The sequence below is a fragment of the Microtus pennsylvanicus genome, chromosome 18, assembly GCF_037038515.1.
Source record: "Microtus pennsylvanicus isolate mMicPen1 chromosome 18, mMicPen1.hap1, whole genome shotgun sequence".
In the NCBI taxonomy this organism is placed as follows: domain Eukaryota; kingdom Metazoa; phylum Chordata; class Mammalia; order Rodentia; family Cricetidae; genus Microtus; species Microtus pennsylvanicus.
The window spans coordinates 32,556,727-32,580,890 of NC_134596.1; the positions used below are offsets into that span (position 1 = coordinate 32,556,727).

The 24,164-nt window shown below is 42.9% G+C and overlaps 1 protein-coding gene across 1 annotated transcript in view; it reads left to right on the plus strand.

Moving 5' to 3' along the window:
- Tmem135 (transmembrane protein 135) overlaps positions 1-24,164 on the plus strand; it is a 161,721-nt gene that overhangs the window by 128,971 nt on the left and 8,586 nt on the right. The window contains exons 7-10 of the mRNA XM_075952387.1: positions 14,184-14,225; positions 17,604-17,750; positions 20,156-20,225; positions 22,500-22,667. Of these exons, the coding sequence (XP_075808502.1) occupies positions 14,184-14,225; positions 17,604-17,750; positions 20,156-20,225; positions 22,500-22,667 (427 nt within the window). The remainder of the gene's footprint in view (positions 1-14,183; positions 14,226-17,603; positions 17,751-20,155; positions 20,226-22,499; positions 22,668-24,164) is intronic.

Below are 24,164 nucleotides of genomic sequence, written 5' to 3' on the forward strand. Positions count from 1 at the left end.
ACTGGTGCTAGGGTGGGAAGTTTCTCTCTGGTGGTTCCAGCTGTTCCCAGCATCTCTGTGTCAGGCAGCTAGGAGTCAGTATGGGGGGGGGGGCTTGGAGAGGGGCAGATCTCTCTCTCTCTCTCTCTCTCTCTCTCTCTCTCTCTCTCTCTCTCTCTCTGTGTGTGTGTGCGCGCGCGCGCGCGCGCATGCGTGCATGCATGGTGAGTGTGCCTGCGTGGGTTTCCTGTCATCTCTTGGAGTAGACATTGCTTGCACCAAGGGAGCTTCTGTTCTCCATTTTACCCATAGTCCTTTCATCTGGTTTTGTTCAAAGATCTTTTTGTAATTCTTGATAACAGTTGACTTCAGGAATACTGCACTTTCTGCTGTTTGTTTTTGTTACAATTTTAGGTCCCCCCTTCATCCATTGATACTTTTCTTTTAGCCACTCATTACCTTTTTAATGTTGTGGTTGTAAAATAATAGGACAAACCTCTTATCTAGATGCTCTGACTTAGGATGGAATCGTGCTTTGAGTAAGAGCCACACTCAATCCATCTGACCCACCCAGTGATGTAGCTTCAGCACAGGGCACTCAGAGCAGGGCGTGTTTGCCCTTGTGACACTGAGGTTCCCTGGGAACTCGGGATCCCTGAGCACCAGAGGAGAATAGCATGCTTCTCAGCGGTCAAGGGACTGATGCCCAAGGGAGTGACTCCGAGGTTCCCAGGGAAATCAGGATCCCTGAGCATCAGAGTAGCATGCTTCTCAGCAGTCAAGGGATTGAAGCCAAGGTTCCCTGGGAACTCGGGATCCCTGAGCATCAGAGGAGAGTAGCATGCTTCTCAGTGGTCAAGGGAAAGGTGAGAAGTTGAAATTTGCTTTGTGGTTCATTGTCCATGCTAAGGAGTCATTGTTAAGGAGTGTTTCACTGTGCAAAAGTCATCGCCTGGAATGCAACTCATTTTTAAAACCTGAAATTGTTCATTTAGTAAAAAGAACTTATAAATACTAAGAGAGAATAAGAAAATACTACAAATTTCAGGAAACAAGATCTAAGGGAAAAGAAAAAAGTAGCTTAACATATATTGAATCAATACCTGCCATATCTAGGCTGTGGTCTTGATAGGTGATTTATATACAATCTCATTGTATTTTATGCTTGAAGTCGTCTGCTAGGGGAATCTTCCCACTCTGCTTTTTGAGGATTGAGTGACAGACTTCAACCAGTGCATTAGAGACCAGGCTGTACAGCACAGTAAGACCCCCTTCTCCAACAACTTTCAAAACTAAAATTAGAGGGGCTGGAGAGATGACTCAGCGGTAAAGACACTGGCTGCTCTTCCAGAGGTCCTGAGTTCAATTCCTAGCACGCACATGGTGGCTCACTACTGTTTATAATGTAGTCCTCTAGGATCCGTGCCCTATTCTACATATAGATGCAACACCCATATCCATAAAATAAATCTTAACAGCAACAAAACTAGGGGCCTGGAGAGATGATGGGTCAATGGTGACAATCACTTGCACTCCTGCTGGGTGTCTCATGACCACCTGCAACTCCAGCTCACGGGGATCCAGTTCCTTCTTCTGGCATCTGAGGGCTCATGCATATATGTGCAGAGACATCCAGAGACACGTATATTTGCACATAAAGTTAAAGATCTCAGAGAAAACAAAGATTATCAGTAATTCTCTCTTGGTCTGCTTGGCTCCTTCTTACTCTTTACTGTTTATCTGACCTTGCTGCCATTGTTTGACAAACTGTGTACTTTGGACATTTGAGTTTTGTATTAATTGTGTAAAGAGAGATGGTTTGAATGAAGTAAATTAAATAAGCACTTTAAATATGGATATAAGATAGGAGTCTCCAGAATGTGTGTTTTGCTGTTTGGGGAAGGTGGTTTTCAGACCAGTCTTTAAGTGGGGTGAGGAGGAGATTGAGAAAGGCTTTGCTTCCAGAGCTAGAAATGTCAGCAGGACGTCCAGCTCTGAAAGCTGCTGAGCACTAAAAGTGAACCCTTCCCAACTCTGGGTTTATTTCCCACATTCCCTTCGGGCCAACACAGGCTGCTCTGCCAGCAGCTTCGTTATAAATCTGTGAGTTATGCCACAGCTGTCAGGAAAAAAGCCAGACTTATTTGTCATATCCTCCCAAATGTGGTGTAGAGCAGTTTCTGCCTGCTTTTCCCTCAAGGCTGTCCTCCCTGGTGACAGGGTTCAGCTTCTTCAGGTCCCAAGGGGGCTCCCTTCTTAGACTGTGCTAAGCCATTCCCACCATAACACTTTCCTTCCTTCCTTCCTTCCTTCCTTCCTTCCTTCCTTCCTTCCTTCCTTCCTTCCTTCCTTCCTTCCTTCCTTCTCCTCCCTCCCTCCCTCCGCCCCTCCGTCCCTCCATCCCTCCCACCCTCCGTCCCTCCGTCCCTCCCTCCCTCCCTCCCTCCCTCCCTCCCTCCCTCCCTCCCTCCTTCCCTCTCTGTTTCCTTCCTTTATTCCCTCCCTCCCTCCCTCCCTCCCTCCCTCCCTTCCTCCCTCCCTTCCTTCATTTTTTTTCCCTTTTGCTTTAGAGATGTTGTACCAAAACTCCCGCACTGCCCCAAGTGTCAAGTTCTTGAGCTCAGGTGCTGTTATTTTTCAATTCCATGCCCCCTCATTTCATAAGGCTAAAGATGTTTATATTTTGATATGTAAGGGAACAAGAATCTGAAGAATCTGCCTCCAGATTTTAAATAACTCTAAGAGTAGCGGGATTGTGGCATTCACCTTTAATCCCAGGAAACAGAGGCAGACGGATCTTTGTGAGTTCAAGGTCAGCCTGGTCTGTAGTGAATTCTAAGATAGTCAGAACCCTTATACAGAGAAGTCCTGTTTCGGGGGGACAGGAGACTTTAAGGGACATCTGTTATATTTCTATGGTAAATAAATGGTTTCTCCTTGTTCTACATTTTGTAGAAACTCATCTTTTTTAACAAATGCTGACTGCAGTGCCCCCTTCACATTTGCTGTTGGGAACTCAGATCATTTCTAGATGCCAAACTGTGAAAGGTGAATTCAGAGCTGGGCAGGTATCTTAAATTTAAAATGTAATTTTGAATATTTAGGTATTTAGTTCCCTCACTAGTAATAAATGTGCGTTTACATTGGGAGAATGGCAGTTATGCAATATTCTACTTAGAAAACATACCTTCAGTGCACCTTGGAATCAAATATTCCAATCCATCATATACAAATTGTGTATATACTCAATAATAGTTATTTAATTTGAGGCTTAAAATCATATTGAGACCATATCAAGTTTGAGTGAACCATGAATTTGTGGATAACAATATGTTATAAATTATGTCAGGGATTTGTAACTTGTGAAGCATCTTATTTTCCATTTATTTATTAAATATGTATGTATATGTGTGGACACGTGTGTGTGCCCTGGTGTGCATAGAGAGCTCAGTACATCACATCAGGTTTGGCAGAGGATACCCTCGCTGAGCCGTCTCACTGGCTCCAAGTTGTGAAGAATCTGAAGGACCATTCAGTTCATCCTCTTCATATTTTCACTTGGAAAGCCCAGGTTTAGAAATGAGTTTTTTTTTTAAACTTCCAACAGTAAGATAATGAAAGGACTGGAGTGAGGAATCACCTTGTTGGATTCTAACTGTTCTTTATTATGAAGTCTAAAATGGTCGCAGAATATTTACAGGGTCAGGGAGAGAAACCTCTCAACACTGCAGCTGGCCACATGTCTGTCTGCACAGCGGCAGGCAAACAGTCACGGAAGACTGTCCCGAGTGTTAGAGGCGTTGGCGGCAGTGAGGAAAGCCTCCTTCTCTCCCATTTCGGAACTGTGGATGCTCTTCTGTTGTCACCTAAGAACCACCTCGGTGGCTTTGCTGTGTTGAGTGAGCTCTTGGTTTGGACACGTGGTCCTGACGGTTTTACTTGGTTCTCATTCCTCTTCTCCTTAAGGACGCAAGTCAAGAGTGGTAATTGTCGCGTTTGTGGTAAAAATGTATTTCTTTGTCTTGTTACAGATAGCTTTATGATTTCAAATGATGTTACTCAGCCAGTGTTGGTGGTGTGGGCATTGTGATCTCACAGTCAGTAACAGTGGGCGAGGTAGTAGGGTCATAAACGTAAGTCTTGCCCGGGCAACTTACTAAGAACAGACCAAAACCACATTGAAAAGGCAGGCTGGGGTGTAGCTCAGTGGTGGAGCACCCTCCAGGCGTGTGTGAAGTGTGTGGAACTGTCTGTTCAAATCCCCCTGCTGTAAACAAACAAAACCAACTCATTAAAGCTTGTTTTAATCTAGTTTGGGGCCTGTTACAGTTTCAGCCTTAGAAAGTATAGCAGGCTCTAATCATTGGCCATTTAATAAAAACGTAACGTATATACGAATATATGTAATTTGAAGTTGGAAAAACTCCGTGCTATCAACTTTGGAAAAGTCTCCAGTTCATGGTGCTGATTTGACATTGTGCAGAAATCAACAACTTCTCCCACTTTATAAGGTACTGCACAGCGTGAGATACGCGGTATCTTACCTCTTGGGTCTGATTATAGAAACAAATAGAGTGTTGTGGAAATCTTAGAAGGATGAGGAAGTGGAGGCAGTGGAGAAACAGAAAGTAGAGGAGGAGGAAGAAATGCCTGCAAGAAGAGAGCTGCTTCCACAAAACTTCCTCCAGATACCCATTCCTGTCATCCCCCAGCCACCCTCCAAACACGGTCCTGTAACCAGCCCCTCGTCACCCCCCCCCACACATCCCAGTCTCCCCACCCCCATATCCCAGTCTCCCCCCCCATATCCCAGTCTCCCCCCCCCGCCCCCACATTCCAGTCTCCTGTGCAGCGTCCATGGTAGAACTGCTGCAGGTCTCAGGCCCCCAGACTGTCTTTCCCAGGAGAACTTCCCAGAAGGAGCCAGCGCCTCAGGAAGCTGCTCCACTTCTCCCCTGCTGAATCCTTTCCAGAGCCGTTTTCTCATTGTCCTCTTGGCTCACTCTCTCCCAGGGCCCCTTGTCAGTCATGCGTCTTCATTAAGGTACCAATCCTCTACTCAGTGACTACTCCTGGGGTTGTGTGACTGCTTATGTGTTTACTCTTCTTTTTTGTTGTTGTTGCCAGCACCCCATACTTGAGCTAGAGCCTTCCCACCATCCCCAAAGCTTTCCTGTGCTTGTTCACTGTCATTTTCCACCCCTGCTTCCCGTTCGCTAGAGAGCTGGTTTCCCTTTCCCAGAGTCCATATGAATGGCAGGCATCAGATACAGTGTCTCTTTAACTGACTGGCCCTTATTTTAATTGTTATTTTTAAAGATGCTTTTACAAAGCTACTTGCCCTGTTTACATTGCTGAATACTATTCTCTCACGTGACCCTGCCATGGTTTATGACTTCCTGTGCTCACAAGCATGAACTTGTTTTCAGTCTAAGTCCCAATTTCACTTCACAATTTATATTACATGTACCTGCTTGCAGTTTGTAAATCACTGTATGCCAGTCTGATTATATATGTGTTTCTGAAAGAGGCCTGTAATTACGAAGCATAGTGAAGCCAATATGGTATTGATTTCAGGAAGATACTGTCTGTTTCAGCACAAGCTTTAAGGCAGGGGGCTTGGTTAAGTCAGGAGCGTTCACTGCTTTTGCCTTCTGTGTGAGGTGTCAGTTGCAGCGTCGTCTTCGCCTGTAGCTGCGGGGGCTGTACCAGTAGTGCGGTGATAGTAGCATTTGAGCCGAATGGAACAGACTGTGCTGTTTACCTTCTCGGCTGGAGAACCGGTACAGCCTGCTCACGAATCTGCTGCCTCTCGTCTGACTCTAACTCGGGGCTCGATAGTTACTTGTTGAACAAATGAGTAGCTGTTTAGACAAATAACCTTTACTTCATTATTCCTTAGGTGTAGTGTTAATTACAGATGCTGGGCGGGAACGCAGCTTCTCCCTCTGTAATGACACTTTTCATTGCCCTTCCTTCTTCCCACTCAAGAACTGATGTTGCTAGCGATCACATGCACACAGTGAAGTCTGGACCTCTCTTGTATGGGCTGAAATGAGGGTTTTCTCTGTGTGGGGGTAGGGGGCGGGCAGCCTACCTGAATGCCTGATTAGATCGTGTTTACTGTGCTAAAGCACTGGAGCTTTATGACTTATTACAAATAATTTTATTTACTTATGTTTTGATATTTTATCTCTATATGTTCCTTTGGCTGTAGTTTTGAATTATTTTTAGCCCTATTTGAGCTTTTTACGTAACATCTTTTGATAAGCATTAAATTTTATGAAGGTGAGTGGGTGGCTTCATCTTTTAACTTAAAAACAAAATAAAGGAATAATAGATATTTTAGGTGCTTTTAATATCCGTTGATTTCAGATTTAGATTTTAACATCTGTTGCTTTCAGAATTTAGTTGGTAGGTTGCTATTTCAACAGCTATTACTAAGTGAGATTATTTTAAAAAAAGAATTGGGTCGTTTGAGTAGGGAGATGAACGGACTCTTGTCTTAGAGGTGAAATTCGCTCCCGTTTCTGCAGTCTGTGCCAGTTTCTCTCCCACATTTCCTTATCCCCGTGATGTACATCCTAACCCCCCACTGTGCCCGATACCCAGTTACCCCTTTTCCAGGTCACACGTATCCCTTCATCTTCTGTTTCCACTTCTGCCTCTATGCTGTGCCTTGACCTTCTTGATACTAAAGCCAAGGTTGGGGGTCCTCCACGTGCTTTACTAGTGCCGTGCTCTGCATGCGAAAGTACTTTCTGTAACACGGTATCGTTGTCTGGGTTGTGACACCGTCAGAGCGTGAGGGCTTGCATGGTAGACAGTGTTGAGGGTTGCGTGAGTGAAGAATTGATGCCCCGACTCCAGCAATGTCCCAGCATGCGAGTGCTACCCTCGCATCCCTTCGCTGGATCGCAGCTGCCGGTACAGTAGTGAACATGTCTGCCCGCAGGGGCCTTGCCTCTTACCCTTGACTGCTTCAGATTACAATGGCAGTTTATTTCACTTGGGGTTTTAAAAACACCTCTGCCTAGGAAGAGACTGGCGCCCCCTGTTTCGGATGCATGTGTTCATGTCCCAGTGTAAGCAGGTACCAGCTCGTCAGTATGAAGACAGGCAAGGAACTTTGTATGATGCTTGAGTCCTAGGAGCTACTGAATTCAAAACTTATTGGTTTCAAAAACTGAAAATCAAGATAGACAAACCTCAGAGTCTGCTGAAAAAATGAATTGAAGAAACTTGCTGCTCAATTAGGAATATAATTGCTATACAGTGAATAGATTTCTTAATCTCTACATAGATTTAATTTTTTCAGCATATTTTTACTATGCATTCTATCTGCTAGACAAAACTGTTGCCAGTAGAGTGTAATCAGAATGTTCTGAAATGTCTAAACGATTAAAAAATCTGTAAAGAAGGCAGCTTAGACTATATGTAGTGTGTGCTACACTATAAAGTAATTCCTAACTAATGTGCCATAGAAAAGCCTATAATCTCCCTGCTTAACGTTAGTGTGAGAAACACTGACTAATGGTGTCATGTTATGTAGAAAATGGAATTTTGTTTTGAATTTCCTTAAAGATTCCAAATAAACATAATTGATTCTCTGCAGTTCCGTGTTTGGCCTTAATGGTAGACAGGTGCTATTGTTCACAACCCTTTGTGGGGCCTGCGTGGGAGCGAGCGCTTTCTTTCCTGATGCCGTTGTCCCTGGAGTTGTGATGTGCTTTGGCTGAAGAATCTAAATGGAAGGGACTTATTTTTAATTAGAGGCAGGAGTCTGTTTTTCTTCATTCTTTCTTCCTCCTCTGACAATTCACACTCGTTCCAGATGGACATCTCTCTGTCACACTCTGATTGATACAAAATGAAGATGGCCTCTAGTCTGCCATAGCTAGCCCTTCCCACACATGTGGCATAAGCAAAGAATAAACTTTTATTGGTACAAGTCCTTGAGATTTTATTGTTCTTCCTTAGCCCAGCCCTCTTGTTCCCAAGCTGTAGCTTGCATCTGCATGAGACGCATGTGGAGAGTTTCTCATAACACAAGCTGCCATACATCCTTCGGCCTCCCTGGTGGAGTTCCCGAGTTCTGTGCTCTTGGTAGGTCAGTGGCTTTCTGTTTCTGGTGTGGAAAGAGGCTGTCATAGAAGGGAGGCAGGTACAGACAGGGAGCATGGAGTCCTGACCAAGACACGCTTTCAGGCAAATCTTGGCTTGAAAGTAAGGAGCTGGGCACCTGTTCCTTTAAATCTCTCCATGTCCTTTGTTGCTCGCGAAGTTTGCCTACCGCCAGTTTAATGACAGCTGATGTCCTGCTGGGGTGGGTCTGTGGGTTCCTTTGGGTGCTCTCAGATCCTTTACTTGTCCCTGGTCTTTCTTCTTCACAATTGGAACTCAAGCCAGGGAGCTAACAGTTGGGATGGATTTCCTGTTCTCTGGTGTGAGGTGCAACCAAACTGTTTGGGGGCACTTCCCTTCTCTGGCCTTGGTGTCTTCATCTGTAAAATGTAATGTACTTTACTTCCGGTTCTTGTTTTACATTGCTGAAACCGTTCTCTTGTCCAGCAAGACTGCAGTGTGGCCTGACTTTCCCAGTTTCTATTGTGCATGTGGAAAATTATTCACAGGAAGTCAATTGGAGCATTTTAAGTGGATATTTTGTCATTTAGGGTGATTGTAATCCGTAGGTTCTCAGGAAACAGCAACTTCCCAAAGCTGCTGAAATGCCAAAAGATGCATATTTTATTTAATTTTTTTATTTATCTTAGATTTGAACTTTAGGGTTAAATAAACATACATTTCTGAAAAAACGAGAGACTAACGTTAATATTTTAAATAGCAGTTTATTTTATTCAATATGAAAACCCAATTGCTATATTAATGACATAGATACAATGTACATTTGAAATAAGTTAATATGTTTTAAGAATTTCTATTTAATTAAAAACATTTTATCTTTTTTATCACTTGTGGAATAAGAAAAATGCAGAGTATTTGTTATTCCCGAGGTCCTTTAAAGCCCGATTTCCTAGCACAGCTTCATTTACTGTGAATGGTTTTGTTTCTAGCCAGTGCTGTGAATTTGAGCACTTGCTACATTTTGCGAGGACTCTCATGGAAGCCATTTCTGTCCTACTCGGGGCTACCTTTGGTGTGTCAAATGCGAGTGGGTGTGACCGGTGCGCTTCATGCAGGGTCTGTCTAGCACCCTGGAAGCTGCAGCCAGCTCCTTATCCTCCTCAGACTTCCCTACTGCTGCCATCACAGCCCGTTTCAAGACGGAAATGTATCCTAGTGACATTTCTCTTCGGGTGTCTTTTGGCTCCTAAGCCACCGACTGAGGCTGGAAGGAGGCACTGCGTTCCTTTGGTGGGGATGTTAAGCAGAAGCCATTCAAGCTTATCCAAACGTAAGGAGAAATCTGATTCGGTTGGAGTTGTCCCTGTGCATGTTAGCCCAACTGTTTCTAATTTGTGTGTGGGACACACCAGAAGGCGGTGCGCAGTAATCTTTGGGGACTCAGTCATTTGGTTCCCTGCATGCTGCCTGCCTCAGCAGCATTCTCTGGGTTCTGGAGGACCAGCCCAGTCCCCAGGGCTCCGGGGCACGGAGTGAGTGTACAGCAGGGTATCTGTCAGAGTCAAATGCAGCATTGCTGGTTCACTTGAAGTGCACGGAGGGATTTATTGAGAACATTTGAGCTAGATTTGCTCATGACGAAACAAAACAATCTTTCTCGATTTAATTGTTGCTCTCCCAGCCCTGGATTCCTGTGTGTGAGGAACTTACAATAAGGGCTCGTTACTTATTCTATTTTTTTTTAAGGTAAGTGGCGTATGTAGGCTGAAAGGAAGCTCTGTTTAGTTGTTTGAACAGTAGTAGGTGTGAGAGGAAGATCCTGCTGTGGAAATTTAGGCGGGGTAATGTTTTAACCTCACACATCACAGCTTCTGAATAGTAACTTGAAGCAATCAGTTTAATATATTAGCTATACATATATGATTAAGACATTTTAAAACAAAATGAAATTTGTTCTATGCTAATTTTCTTGTTATTTTCATGGTAGGCAAATGAGATAAAATACACAATTATTGGTAAAATCTCATATATTGAATTATAATTTAGTACTAAGGTATATTCCACTTTTGAAAATGAGTTGGGAAAAGGAACTACAAACCCTTTTATTTTGCGAGATTAAAAAATTAATTCATATTAAAAGCAAACTACATACAATTGCATTTATAGATTAACTTATTTACTTTATATATTTGAGTGTTTTGCCTGCATGTATGTGAGTGTTCCACATGTACCTAATGCCCATGGAGGTCAACAAAGGGTGTTGAATCCCTGGAATCGGGCTTACGGATGGTTGTGAGCCACTGTATCCATGCTGGGAACTGAAACCAGATTCTCTGCAACAGCAACAAGTGCGCTAAACCGCTGAGCCATCTCTTCACCTCCGCAAGTTCTCTTTGGCGTGAAAACAATTATATGCCCTAAATTTGAGGCATATAAGTAGATAATTATTCTTTCTTGACTTTTAAAATTTTCTGTTGGATTTATTCCAATTAATTTGTGATTTTATTACCAACAATACAGCAATTAAAAAAAATTCAAAACCTTAATCATACATGACTGTTTTTATCATTGGTCATTATTCCCATAACTCTAGTAGAAATCTTAACATCTGAATTCTGAGCAGTTCCTTCAAAAAGAATTATGTTTGTGGGCTGGAGAGATGGCTCAGTGGGCAAAGGCTCCAGTCACCAAGACTGAAGACCTGATTGTAGTTCCCAGGGCCCACCTGGTATAAAAGAGAGAATCCCACTCCTGAGGGCTGTTCTTTGATTTCTACATATGCAGTGTGGCATACACACACACACACACACACACACACACACACACACACACACACAAAATGCTTTCATAAAATGAAGTAGCTTTTTTTTTTGATACCAGTAGTCATTAATACTATCAAAATGAAATATTTTAAGAATTAGCATTGTGCACAAGCATCTGAAATCTAATTTGTCTTTCCTTTTTGATCTTTATTTGTGCCTTCATGTAAGTTTCTGTGAGGCAGTCAGGTAATTTAAAGAACTGATATACTAGAGAAATCTAAGGTCTGGAGTGATGGTGTGAGTACTTAAGGCGTTATATAAAACTGCCTGCATCCCCCAGGCTATCAGCAAGAACCCCTTGTGTAGCAGATGCTCAGTTACCGACCACTGAGTAGATTAAGGGGGCGTGTCTACTACTAGCCCACAGTTTGGTTTCATGGATGCTAGTCTGTGAGTCTGAACCAGAAGACAGCACAGAATATAGCCATAAATGTCCCGTTCCCATAGTGTGTGTGTGTGTGTGTGTGTGTGTGTGTGTGTGTGTGTGTTAGTGTGTGTTAGCCTTCCAGTTCTCTCAAGGTTGGTTATCAAATCATGACTAGTGTCTATAACTATAAATATCAAGATTTTCTAATGCCATGCATTGTTCTGAAGAAATAGAAGTGAAACTTAGGAAATATTTTATGTTGATTGCATTCACCCAGTGGATGAAAACTGAGCGGACAATGTTTTCTGCTGCTGTTGGCATTGTTTTTGGCTTCCTGGAGAACACAGAGTGGCGCGGAAAGGCAGCTCACAGCAGCCAGTTTCCCCCGTGCTGGCTGGGCAAAGGAGCAGTGCACTAAATGCTTTACAATTTTGTGAAGTTACAGAACTATAGAAAGAAACATCAAAACTCAAATATCATGATATTTACTTAACAAAGCATAGTGGAAGTTTTTGCTAGTGACATTTTGAATTCCCTTAAAAACTATGTTTAAGAGGAAAGCTTGACAAAAAGGTGGCTTCCTAGGTATAAGGTCTTCCGGGGTGGTTCTCTAGTGACACCTGCTGGTACAGTATTGTAATGACAATCACAAAATCTCAGAAGTTTTTTTCACCGGGATTAAGTAAGCTTGGGAGAGAAAAAGCATTCTGTGCAGAGTTGTTTTTTCTATTATTTGTGCATATAACTCAAAATTTTGACATTTGATCAAGAATTTTATTTTAGTAACATAAGTATTAGGCCTCACTGTGCATCTGGGATGTGGTGTGCAATTCCAACCCTCACCTTTGGTAATAGCAGTATATTGACAGAGGCTTTTGTGCAGAGATGGAAACCCCTTTCTCCTTTGAGTTTACTGTCTTTTTCTTATTATACCTTATACTAGCACAGAGCCTTGCACAAGTAGAACATCTGTTGAATTATAGTTAGTTTGTATCTTCTGCACAGACTAAATAGGAGTGTAGGCGTGCATGAGTTGAATGCATTATCTTTGCGGACACATGAAAACAGAATGAGACTCTTTTCTAGAAGGTGATATTATTTGAAGAAAATGGCTGTGATGTTTTTCTATAAAAGAGTTTTGGTGCTAGAGTGTATGGGTAAATCATGTATACACACACGTCACATTTCTTCATGTGTCCTGCTTCCTTCTTTATGACTGTGTCTGGACTCCTGGATTTACATACTACACAAAAATGAATCAGTCCTCTTCCGTGATCCCCAGCCTTGCAGAGCCAGCTGCCTGCATCCTTCACACTCGGTTCATTCACAGAGGCTCATCTCACCCTTCAGATATCCAAAACAAATTTCATTTTCTCCCTGAGTCCTGTACCGTTCCTCACGTCAGTCAATGGCCACTGTGTTCTCTCTGTTTTCTCCAAAGAGCTGTCAGTAACTGGTGAATTCTCTCACTTGTTGACCCCACATTCAAACTACCACGAAATTTTGGCAGCTCACGTTTGACATACATTCACATTTTTCTTCTTTTCCCTTGTGACCGTGGCTTCTAACTCTGCCCTCCTATTGTCTGTTTTCCACCCAGCAGCCAAAATAATTCTCATATGACCTAAGACCTCTTGCACTGCTGAGATCCTTCCAGAGGCCTCCCCATGCCCAGAGGTGCCTCGTAGCATGGTAGAAAACGCCCTCCATTTTGTCTCCATGATCACATTTCCTACCATGATGTCACTCCCCTATTCTGCTCCAATTCTAGGAACCACAGTAGCCTGTCCTCACTGCTTTGTGGTCTCAACCTTGCTTTGCTTTTGTTACTTCAAATTGAAGCGCCCTCTCTCAGTTCCTTAAAAGTTTTCCACCTGATTATCATTCCTTGCCTTTTCTTTTCTTTTTTTTTTCTTTTTCAAGATAGGGTTTCTCTGTGTAGCTTTAGTACCTATCCTGGAACTCGCTCTTGTAGACCAGGCTTGCCTCAAAGTCACAGAGATCGGCCTTCCTCAGCCTCCTGAGTGCTGGCAGTAAAGGCATGTGCCACCACCGCCTGACATATCCCTTGCCTTCTTAAAGAGACACTACTTGACCTATTATGGACAGAAAAAAGTCAGGCCTTCACCAGATCTTCCCTCCACAGCTGTGCTGTTTCTTCTTCTTCTTCTTCTTCTTCTTCTTCTTCTTCTTCTTCTTCTTCTTCTTCTTCTTCTTCTTCTTCTTCTTCTTCTTCTTCTTCTTCCTCCTCCTCCTCCTCCTCCTCCTCCTCCTCCTTCTCCTCCTCCTTCTCCTCCTCCTCCTCCTCTTCCTCTTCTTCTTCCTCTTTATTGAATCTTTGGGGGTTTCATGAACTTCAATTCTGTTCACCTCCCAGTCCCCTCATATCCCTCTCCCATCCCTGTTGGTCCCCCCATGAAAGAAAACAAAATAAAGTAAGCAAGCACAAAAAATGCAGGAACAATAATAAATACAACAAACCAAAACAGATCAAAAACCACACCAACACAGAGCAGAAACAGAAACATCTCTGCTTCTCCTTCTCTCCTGTCGCTCCATCACCTCCTCATCCGTCCTGATGGCATTGGAGGCTTTGGTGTGTCATGGAGTATACCCCTTTGTATCAGCTTAACTGGCAACTGTTCATTCGTCATTCATTAGTTTGGTACCTCATCTTCACTGGATCCTCACCAGAGCTCTCCTGGGGTATCCTTTGTCTTGGGGATCTTGCTGGTGCGATCCACAGTCCCAGTCCGTTAATGAGTTCCAGCACGACCTAGGTGGGGTAGGTCTTGGGTATACGAGTGAGCAAGGTGCCTCGCTGCAGCTGTCATTGCTGTGTCATTGCCGTTTCTAGGACGAAAAGCCATTTACTATAACTCTATATAGTCCTAAACATGTCATTTTATGATCTCAAATTTTTGTTTTAGGTGCAAAGATGGTTTGAAAGGCTTTACGTTTTCTGCACTTAGGTAAGTAACGTTCTGTTTTTCTGTTGAGAGAAGGTTCAAGTTAACTTAATCTTTTAAAAGATTAAGTGTATGTAATTACAATAAAGATTTACTAACTTAGCTTTTAATCTGACAACAGTTTTCAAAGTCGCAATAGTTTTTCTTTGCCTTCGTGGATAGTTTATTGAGTGATTTGCTAGACTGAGTTGCAGGTGGGACTTATGGACTGTCAAGCACAGGAGGCCCTAAGTGCTCCTGGAGCAGTTTTTACCTCATCTCTTAGCATAGTACTTGGCCAGTTGTATATACTGTATAAACATTAGTTATCACCGTAATTGTATTTTATAGCTCAAAGCATTTTCATGATGTAGGCGATTAATTTTTTGCAACATTCTGTGAAGTTTGTCTGTCATGTGTTGAATGGCATGTTTCACTAACATCTCACTGCACATACGACATCTCACTGCACATACGACATCTCACTGCACACACGACATCTCACTGCACACACGACATCTCACTGCACACACGACATCTCACTGCACACACGACATCTCACTGCACACACGACATCTCACTGCACACACGACATCTCACTGCACATACGACATCTCACTGCACACACGACATCTCACTGCACACACGACATCTCACTGCACATACGACATCTCACTGCACATACGACATCTCACTGCACATACGACATCGAAGCCCACATTTTCCCAGCTGTGTCCTAAGTGCTACCGCCTTGTTTTTCAGCGTCCATAGAGGACTTGCCTAGTGGAGTTTGGGAGGATGGCATTCATTGCAAGTGTTAGACAGAAAAGCTAGGGTGTGCCTCAGTGCTAGAAGCTTTAAAAGATTGTCTTGTATCTTACTCTGAGGATCAGAGGAGCTTGCACATGGGGTGTTGTAGTGCAGGGCTCACACAGTGAGCGGCAGATTGCTGGCTCACCATCTTTCAGGGGACGCACATATGAGGCTTCGCTTTCTATAAAGAAGAATGAAGCAGAGCACTGTAAATAAACGTGTCTGTTGGGGAATAGGTAGTTTTTGCTGGTGGAGTCCGAGTGTCAAAGACAAGGGGCAGGGAAGGGAGAGGCTGGTTTGTATTTGATAAGTGGGGAGTAGAGAGCTACATAAAGACTTTTGAGGGAGGCGAGAACCGTGACTTGGAAGGTGAGTCCAGCAGAAGGAATTGGGACTTTGGGTGACAGAGAGCTAGAGGCAGGAAGACAAGGTAAGTACTGGGACTTGTGGGATAATGGGAAGGTTGAGGAGAAAACTACGCTTTTAATGGAAGAAAGTGAAGATTAGTGGATGGTGCTTCCATCTCTTACAACCTGGAAGCCAGTGTGCAGAGGAGGCAGAAAGTGAGGAAATGAAGATTACTGGATGGTGTTTACACCTCTTACAACCTGGAAGCCAAGTGTGCAGAGGACATTGGCACTAACACAGAGTTGAATGGCGTGACGGGAAACTGGTTTCTGATTTAAAACAGCAAAACTTGAATCCGATGTGTAAGTGGAGTGTTTCAGTGGTGGAACACCTGCTTAGAATGTAGGAGACCCTGTGCGAAGTCACCTGGAGTGCAGGAGACCCTGGGCACAGGCACCTGGAGTGTAGGAGACCCTCGGCACAGGCACCTGGAGTGCAGGAGACCCTGGGCACAGGCACCTGGAGTGCAGGAGACCCTGGGCACAGGCACCTGGAGTGTAGGAGACCCTGGGAGCAGCCGCCTGTCTAGAGTGTAGGAGACCCTGGGAGCAGCCGCCTGTCTGGAGTGTAGGAGACCCTGGGCACACGCACCAGGGGGTGTGGAGAGGAAGTGAAAGCTGTGGCGATGAACCGGTGGTAACTAGACTTCTGAAGCCATGGTGCACATAAAATTTTTACTTTACCTTTTTCATCAAGGCATAAATGAGAAAATAACTCTTTTGCCTTTGTTCTTAAAAGATGATAAAACATGCTTTTTAAACTGAAGATTGATGATAAAACAAAAAGATGATTTTCTTAAGAGAAAATTATGCCTCATTTTCCTAAGATTTCCCCAAATCCTTAGAAAAATCTTGAGATATCTCAGATATTTTTGTATCTCTTCTTCATATTCATTTTGGATCAGGGTCTTGTTTGGAATATTTGCACTTAACTTCTTCTGTGTTTTAGGACAGCATTCTAGAAAACTTCATTATTGCAAGTTTTCTGCTTAAAAATATTTGTTAAGCTGCAAATTGTTACATTGATATGGTCCATGTCCTTTTACTAAACAGGTTAGGTGTCATTTGAGAGTGCCTGTATTGTCCAGTGATTACTCTTAGAGATTTAAAGATGGCTTAGAATTCTAGTACCAAAAGCAAGATTCTGTTTTTATTGTCAAATTTTAGTGTCAAAATAATGGGTTAATGCGCATTGTTCTTGGAGTTTTCTTAAATCGTTACCTTGCATGGTTTTCTAATCTGCATGTTCCCATTGTTGCCTGATTTTTTTATTGCAGACACATGCAATGAGTTTATAGCCTGTCAAAAATGCAAGATTTATCATTAATTACAGAAGGGGGGGACAGAAATATACTAGTGGTGGCCAAACTTAGTATGACTTCCTTGCAGTGTTATGAGAAAAGGCTATTCCGTGCCTGATGGATTTGAGGACGCAGGGCCACTCTGAAATTCAGATGAACGTGAATGGATGCAGTTGCCGTCAGGCTGAGAGAGTGCTCCTCCTCTGTAGATCACTATGATTACTCTATCATGAAAACACATTGTTTTGTGGAGGAAAGTCCCCTTGATCTATTGCAGCCAAGTTTAATGTCTACTGGCTGGAGTTAAGCAAAAAAAAAAAAAAAACAACCCCAAAAAACCAAAAAACCAAAAAAACAACTTTAGAATATAAAACTTTAATTCTAAAAAAAAAAAAAGTGTTTTAAGGCATTCTGTGAAAGAGTGCGTAGACTCTAAAGGTAACCTTCATCTGCTATTTACCTGTGAAAGAGTGCGTGGAGTGTGGGGTTGGGAGCCTACTTTGGATCTAATAGCCATCAGGTATAAGCTTAGTTCTACTCTGAATGAGACACCAGTTCAGTTGTAATTATGATTGACTTTTGGATGCAAACTGGCCTGCTTCTCTTGAAAAACTTAAAGCCTGTAATACCTTAAGGATGTCCTTAGCGCCTCATAGAAGTTCTATAGTATATTGTAGTTGATCAGTTTGTTTTAAAAATATCAGCATATCAGGTAAATTCAGATTTTTAAAATCCTTTTTAGAGTGTATAACAATTTTGTGTAAGTTGTGAAAATAATGTTCTAACTAAAAGCCTCTCTAAACTATATTTGTATTGAAGCTTTTCTTCCTACTGAACAAAGTGAGTGGCAAAGATGACTGACACCGTGCTCTCTCCTCCAGGTTCATTGTGGGGAAGGAAGAAATTCCCACACATTCGTACTCACCAGAGACCGCGTATGCGAAAGTGGAGCAGAAGAGGGAGAGGCACAAGGGAAAGCCAAGAGGGATGAACATAATCGCGCTGGTTAGGACGCTCGTGGATTCCATGTGAGCGCACTATCCCTGCCTCTCATGTCCCTGCCCCCCATGTCCCTGCTTCCCGTGTTCCTGCCTCCCGTGTCCCTGCCTCCCACAGGCTCTAAATGCTGACACCTGTATTTCCTCGTCAGAGAATGATGTCACTCTTTTGTTCCAGCAACCCCCATACCTAGAGCTTATAAAAGGAACATGATGGTGAGGGACTGTTCGTCAATCTTTCTCGCTGGACAGTGTCATCAGATGCCTTTAGCACAGATTTTCATGGACACGAAAACATTTTCTGTTCATCCTGGGCAGAGTTAAGGAGGCTTGAGAAGGGAGGAGTCAGGACACATGGTTTGTGTCTGTGGCTGTCAGACGTGGGAACAAGAGAATGCTTGCTGAGAGAATCAAGGTGATAGAGGAGGAAGGAGCAGGCCTTGACTAAAGGAGGTTTCCTAGCAGTAGGAGGACTTAGGGCTCTGGGTGGACTGTTTATTTGTTTGCTGTACAGAAAGAGAGATCTGTACATTTCGAACATTCATTTTTATTTTAGCATAGACATTTAATAAAATAAATTTAGTGGTTTAAAATTATGACATCAGCCAATGAAACGAATAGGGCAGTGATATGTTTTAGAGAGAACAGACTGAGTAGGCAACATTGAGAGAAATGAGATCATTTGTAGGGAGAAATTAGGAAGCCTACCTTTGACTCTTAATTTGCCTCTAGCAGCCCTGTGACTTTGGACAAGTGAGGAAAGCACCATTCTTCCGAAAATCCTTGTCTGTTACCTGGGGTTGAGAGTAAATGAAAATGGCGTGTGCGGAACTGCCTGTTGGACTGTGTAGACACAGCTACATTTCTGATGAATCAGGTTTTTTATCTTCATATTAGTCTACACTGTACGGAGAAGATAGCAAAGGAAGGAAGGATGGGGCAGGGCAGGCGTGCCAGTGAACTCATTAAGGAAATGCAAAGCTAGGTTTGGGTTACCTGAGTGAAGCCAAGAGAAGCTTCCCCTTAACCGAAGTTACTGAGAGGATAAGAAGGGGAGACCATGCATGGCTCCTGGAGTCAGTGCTGATCTGGTCATGAGCGGCCTTGCCCGAGCAGAGATCGTCAGCCCCCACGCAGGTGAAACTACTTACAGAATCATATCAAAGCGAAGCTAAAAGTTTGGAAGCAGCACTCTGTGTCACTGGGAGCCATTCTGAGTGTGCTAGGAAAGGTCACATGACAGCACTGCTGCCTTCGGTACTTGGCTTTGCTGCTGAAGTAGTTCTGGTAGCAGAACCCGGCCTAGAGGACGCGTAGTCTTATGAAGAGTGATGGTTTGCACAAGGCAGAACTCTCTTCACCTCTGGTCAAGCTTCCAGCTTTACTCCCTCAGTGCTTGCACATGGCCAGACACGGCATATCATTCCCATGACACAGGGCTTATGTCTGAGTGAATGGGTGCCGTCGCCTTTGGCCAGGAGAGGCTGCCTGTGTGACCCAGCCGCAGTGCAGAAGCGGCCTCTTCTGAAAGGTCCCGCTTGCAAGTTAGCACATGGGTCGGAGAGGTGCAGAGCCAGAATGCCGCTCCGCAAGCTACACTTGTACCCAGAAGAGTCTGTGCGTTCCCACTGCAGAAACAGTTAGCTTGGGAGATGTTAGAGTGACTGCTTTAGAACTTGAACCCTTCAAGGAAAAGGAGAGCTATCGGGAGGCATATTAGTCCACTTCATTTTTATGCTGAGGGTGAATGAGGGGTCATGGGGTCAGTGCCCCACAAGAACAGTAGTCCTGGCAGCAATGTTTATATGAAACACCAGACTATAAGTGGTTTACAGTTAACTCACAAATAACCTGAGTCCCCACATGATTCCTATTTCCATATTTATTTTAATAACTAAATTTTGAATTCTGACACTTTATCAGGTTTCTTTTCCAGATGTTTCCCCTCAAATATAATTAGGTATAAATTACTGCACCGGAACACAGTCTCATTATGATTTTGTTCAAGTGCTGACTTCACGGATGATTTATAATCATCATACTCTGCAACAAGAGATTTAAAGCTCCCAAAATTTGGTGGTGTATATAGACAGCATATACATACTTTTCTTATTCACTCATAAATAATTGCTAGCATCGTCTTTCTGTTCCAGCACCGGGGATTTTAACTGTGATCACATGTTTTATATGAGGTGTTAGTGACAAAATAAAAATGACAGCCTCTTAACTTTGCTTCTGTATATCATAAAAAAAAAAGCTGTAACCATTTAGGGGGAAAGTGATATCCTTTTCTTTCATTGGTGAGAAAGTTTTAAAGAATTTTCAGCACATTCATGCATAGTGTGCACACATGCATGCGCAGGCACCCCAAGTGATGCATGATATGCACACGTGCTGTAGTTATAATTAGTGTCATTTCCCTGGTCTGATTCCAGATGCAAGCATGGACCAAGGCACAGATGCTGCAAGCATTACGAAGACAACTGCATCTCCTACTGCATTAAAGTGAGTTTATCAAGGTGTCTACCTTCTCTTTGTCAACAATAGGGACTTTATACTCAAGTAAATCATCAGTAGTCATCTCTAAGGAAATAGGAAAGTCCACAGTAACTCTGCTGCCGTTTAATTTGTACTTGACTCCAATCATTTTCCTGATACTATCTTGCTGAATAGAGTTTGCCTCTGTAGCTCAGCATCAAGGGACTTAACTGTGCCCACTCGCACAAATTCCCTGTTCTCTGGGGTCCTTGGGTAATGGTGCAAAGCTACACTTCCTCCCTCCTGTTTCCTCTCTCATCACCAGCCCTGGGAAGGATGTCTGGGGCAGGTGGCACCATCTGCTGCAAGTGCACAGTTTTGGATGTGCTCGCATTCCAATGCTTTAAAAAGTCACTGCTATTTCTTGCAAAGGCTGGATTTTTGGCTCAGTTAATACGAGCCAAGTTCTACAAACCTCCGATAGCAGGACTCCCCCAATGATGCAGAACTTAGGTACATCGTAAGTGGACTGCCAAGACTCAGTGCTGCTAGGGACCCTTGCCCAGCTCCACGCTCAGGATCCCCAGAGCTGTGTCTGGGGCTAACACAGTAGAAGGCGTTTTTCTTGTGCATTGTCCAGATTAGATTTCCTGCCCCACTTTCAAAGTGGCAACAACAAATACGCCATAATCTACTTGCTGGCAGAGAAGGAGAATTCTTTCTCATAACTTAGTAAGTGTATTCAGGGGAGAATTCAGGGTGGGAGGTGATACTGAATATTTCTTGAAAAAAAAAAAACCATGAGTGAGAATTGCCAAGCAGTCAAAAATCTAGTGATTCTTTGAAACACATTCCAGTGCTAAGGACTTAGCAGTTTATGAAGTGAATGTTACATCCATGTGTGCAAAACTATTTGGAGACATGCTGGAGAGGAGTCTCCATGATGAAAACACTTGGGAGTCTCTTGGTTTGTTTTTGTGTCTGTCTATGTAGCCCTGGCTGTCCTGTTCTCTCTGTGTATAGTAGGCTGACTCTGAGCTCATAGAGGTCTGCCTTCCTCTGCCTCTGCTTCCTGAATGCTGGGGAATGTAGGCTAAAATACTGAAGTTTCTTACGAGGTGTGTCTCACTATGGTGGTGCCTTGCTTATACCACATGTGAGACTGCCCCCCCCCCCCGTAGTAAAGAGTCCATCGACGCGTTCTCCTCAGCTCACTCTGCTCCCAGCCGTCGTCACAGGAGCTGTTTCTGCCCACCTCCTTGCTGGCTCTGTGCTTTCTGTCCAAATTGTGTGACATGTTTTCATGATGGCATCTCTTTTGTGTCTACTTGAATGTCACGTCCTCCGTAGCCTTTCTTTACTATCCAGTCTAATAGAAGGTGCTCCAGTGACCGATTACTTCCTCCACAACACACTGTAATTTGTAATGCATTCTTTTACTCATTTATTTTCTTTTTTCACATGAGGTTCTAAAGCCTGACAAAAGCAAGAACGTGGTCTTGGCTGCCATGTCCCCCACATCTATGTAATTGTGGTATATAACAGACAGCCAAAGAATATTGTCTGATGATATGAAGGTGTAAGTGATTGGTTTTCAAAAATGTTTTAATTTTATCTTTTGAAAACTGAGTGAAAAAAAATTAGCCTGTTTGTCATCTCTAAGTCACTACCATAATGTTATGGAGATAAAAGGACTGTTTCACTGTTGAGCTAATACTGGGCAGTTTGAGGAAGGCGAACCCGGGGGAATTCATAAATGACTGGCCTGTTTGATTTCCTTCTGGTCACCAGGCCTTAGGAGAGTCAGTCAATTCTTTCTCATAGCAGTTCAGTTGTTTTTCTTTTCCTAGAAAAGAATATTGTGATCTGGAAGGTATAAGCCTGACCTTTAGGAGCTTAGCAGGCAGGCCAAGGTCCCAGCTAGTTCCCTGTTGCCATGGGGGAGACAAGAAGATGGGAAGGCAGTGTTAGCGTCTACAAGCTCAGTTTGCTTCACTGCGAAGCAGCTTCCTGTAGTAGATTATAGGAGTCAAGACCTATGTAGAGTTCCCATTTCCTAGGAAATACCTTATTTAAAAAATATGATACCAGAGCCACAAACAAAAAATTAATTTATCTTCTTTTTTAAAAAATCCATGTTTATACTGATGATCAGACAGTTCCTATTAAAATTTCCCAAGGAAGTTGGTTTTGTTTACTGTTTTTTTGGGGGGGATAGGGGTAGGGGGATTTCCATGCTTGTGTTTCTAAACTCACTGTGGTTATTGTCAACAAAATGTCAAGAGATGGAATTTTCTCTAGGGCTTCATCAGGATGTTCAGTGTGGGCTACTTGATTCAGTGCTGTCTCCGGGTTCCCTCTGCGTTTAGACATCTGTTCACAGAACCATCCCGGCTACTTTCGCTCTTCTACAACAAAGAAAACTTCCAGCTGGGAGCTTTCCTGGGATCCTTTGTTAGTATATATAAGGTAAGCTTATCAGAAAAGAAGGAAAAATGGGAACTAAATAAGGGGGCTGGAGAGACGGCTCACCTGTTAAAAGCACTGGCTGCCCTTCCAGTAGACCACGGTTGGGTTCCTAGCACCCAAATGGTGGCTCACAACCATCTTTATCTCCATTTTCAGCAGATCTTGTGGCCTCTTTTGGCCTTCGTGAGCACCAGGCACACATGTGATACACAGGCGTGCATACCCACACACCCCTCCCACAACGTAGGAAATGGTCATGCACATAAAATTAAAGTAATGAATGAATAATTTTTAAGAAAGTGAAAGAAACGGCATGGCTGTTGTTAGAATAAGATGTGTCTTAGCTTTTGTTTTAGTTGGTGGTGCTTTTTGGAATATTTATAATTAGCTTAGCATCATCACCAAGTATAAACAATTTATTATGAACTCAGGTTGTAGAAGCTTCTTTAGAATGTTACTTAATATGCTTGAATTTATGCCCATATTGTGTTTATATATATTTTCAGAGATCTGTTTTCTTTAATTTCCAATACATAGGCATTCTAGGGAAATGCATATTTTCTAAGCAAAATATAATAATATTCTGTGTAATTTTTTAAAAAAATTAAACATTTTAATTTAAAACGTTTAAGTCATTTTAAACATTTACTGCCTGGTTGCTCATTTTTGAATACGCCTGACCTTTTTAGCAGGTGACCAGACTTGGCCAGTGCTGTACTGGTCTTCTCTCCTAACGCATGAGCAGTATTGTAACGCTGTAAAATGGGCAATGGGGTCCTCTTTTGTGCCCACTCACAGTTCCTGCTGTGCTGTCTAAAGCAGCCAATTCTTGTCACTTCATTCTTCTGCCCTTTTTTGTGTGCCTATAAATGTCTCCATATGTCGAAGCCCACAGCGGCACGTGCATGGAGATCATCCTAACACGGACTGTGGTAACATTGAGTGATGGCCTTCTGTGTAGCAGAGGACCACCAATGTGTTACTCAATACCACGGAAATGTTTCACTATCTGAATGTTAATTTGTGGATTTAAACTCTGATTCTAAGGGGTGAATTGTTGATTTATGTTGACTTTTGTATATGTTTCTAATTTTGGAGTTTCACCTTTGTGTCTTCCTTTGAAAACTTGGTATAATTGGTTCCCTCCCCATTGAGATAAGTTCTTTCTCTGCCCAGGCTGGTCTTGAACTCCCACCAATACCCCCTTGCCTTGGTCTCCCAAGTTCTGCAATTATGCAGATGAGCCACCATACCTCCATTTAGAACCTAATTTCATATTCTCTGTGATTTAAGTGATTTAACTGGGGATCTTAGCCTCTTTACATTTCAACTTTGTATAGTATAGTCCAGTTAAGGTCTTTATACTCTTGTTAGTTGTTTTATGTTCCATTTTTTCCTTGTTATCCCCTTCTTATTTTGAGCTATGTATTTTTATTGCTTCATATTATTATTCCTGCTGACTTAGCATTAATACTTATTTTTGTAACACTGTTCTCA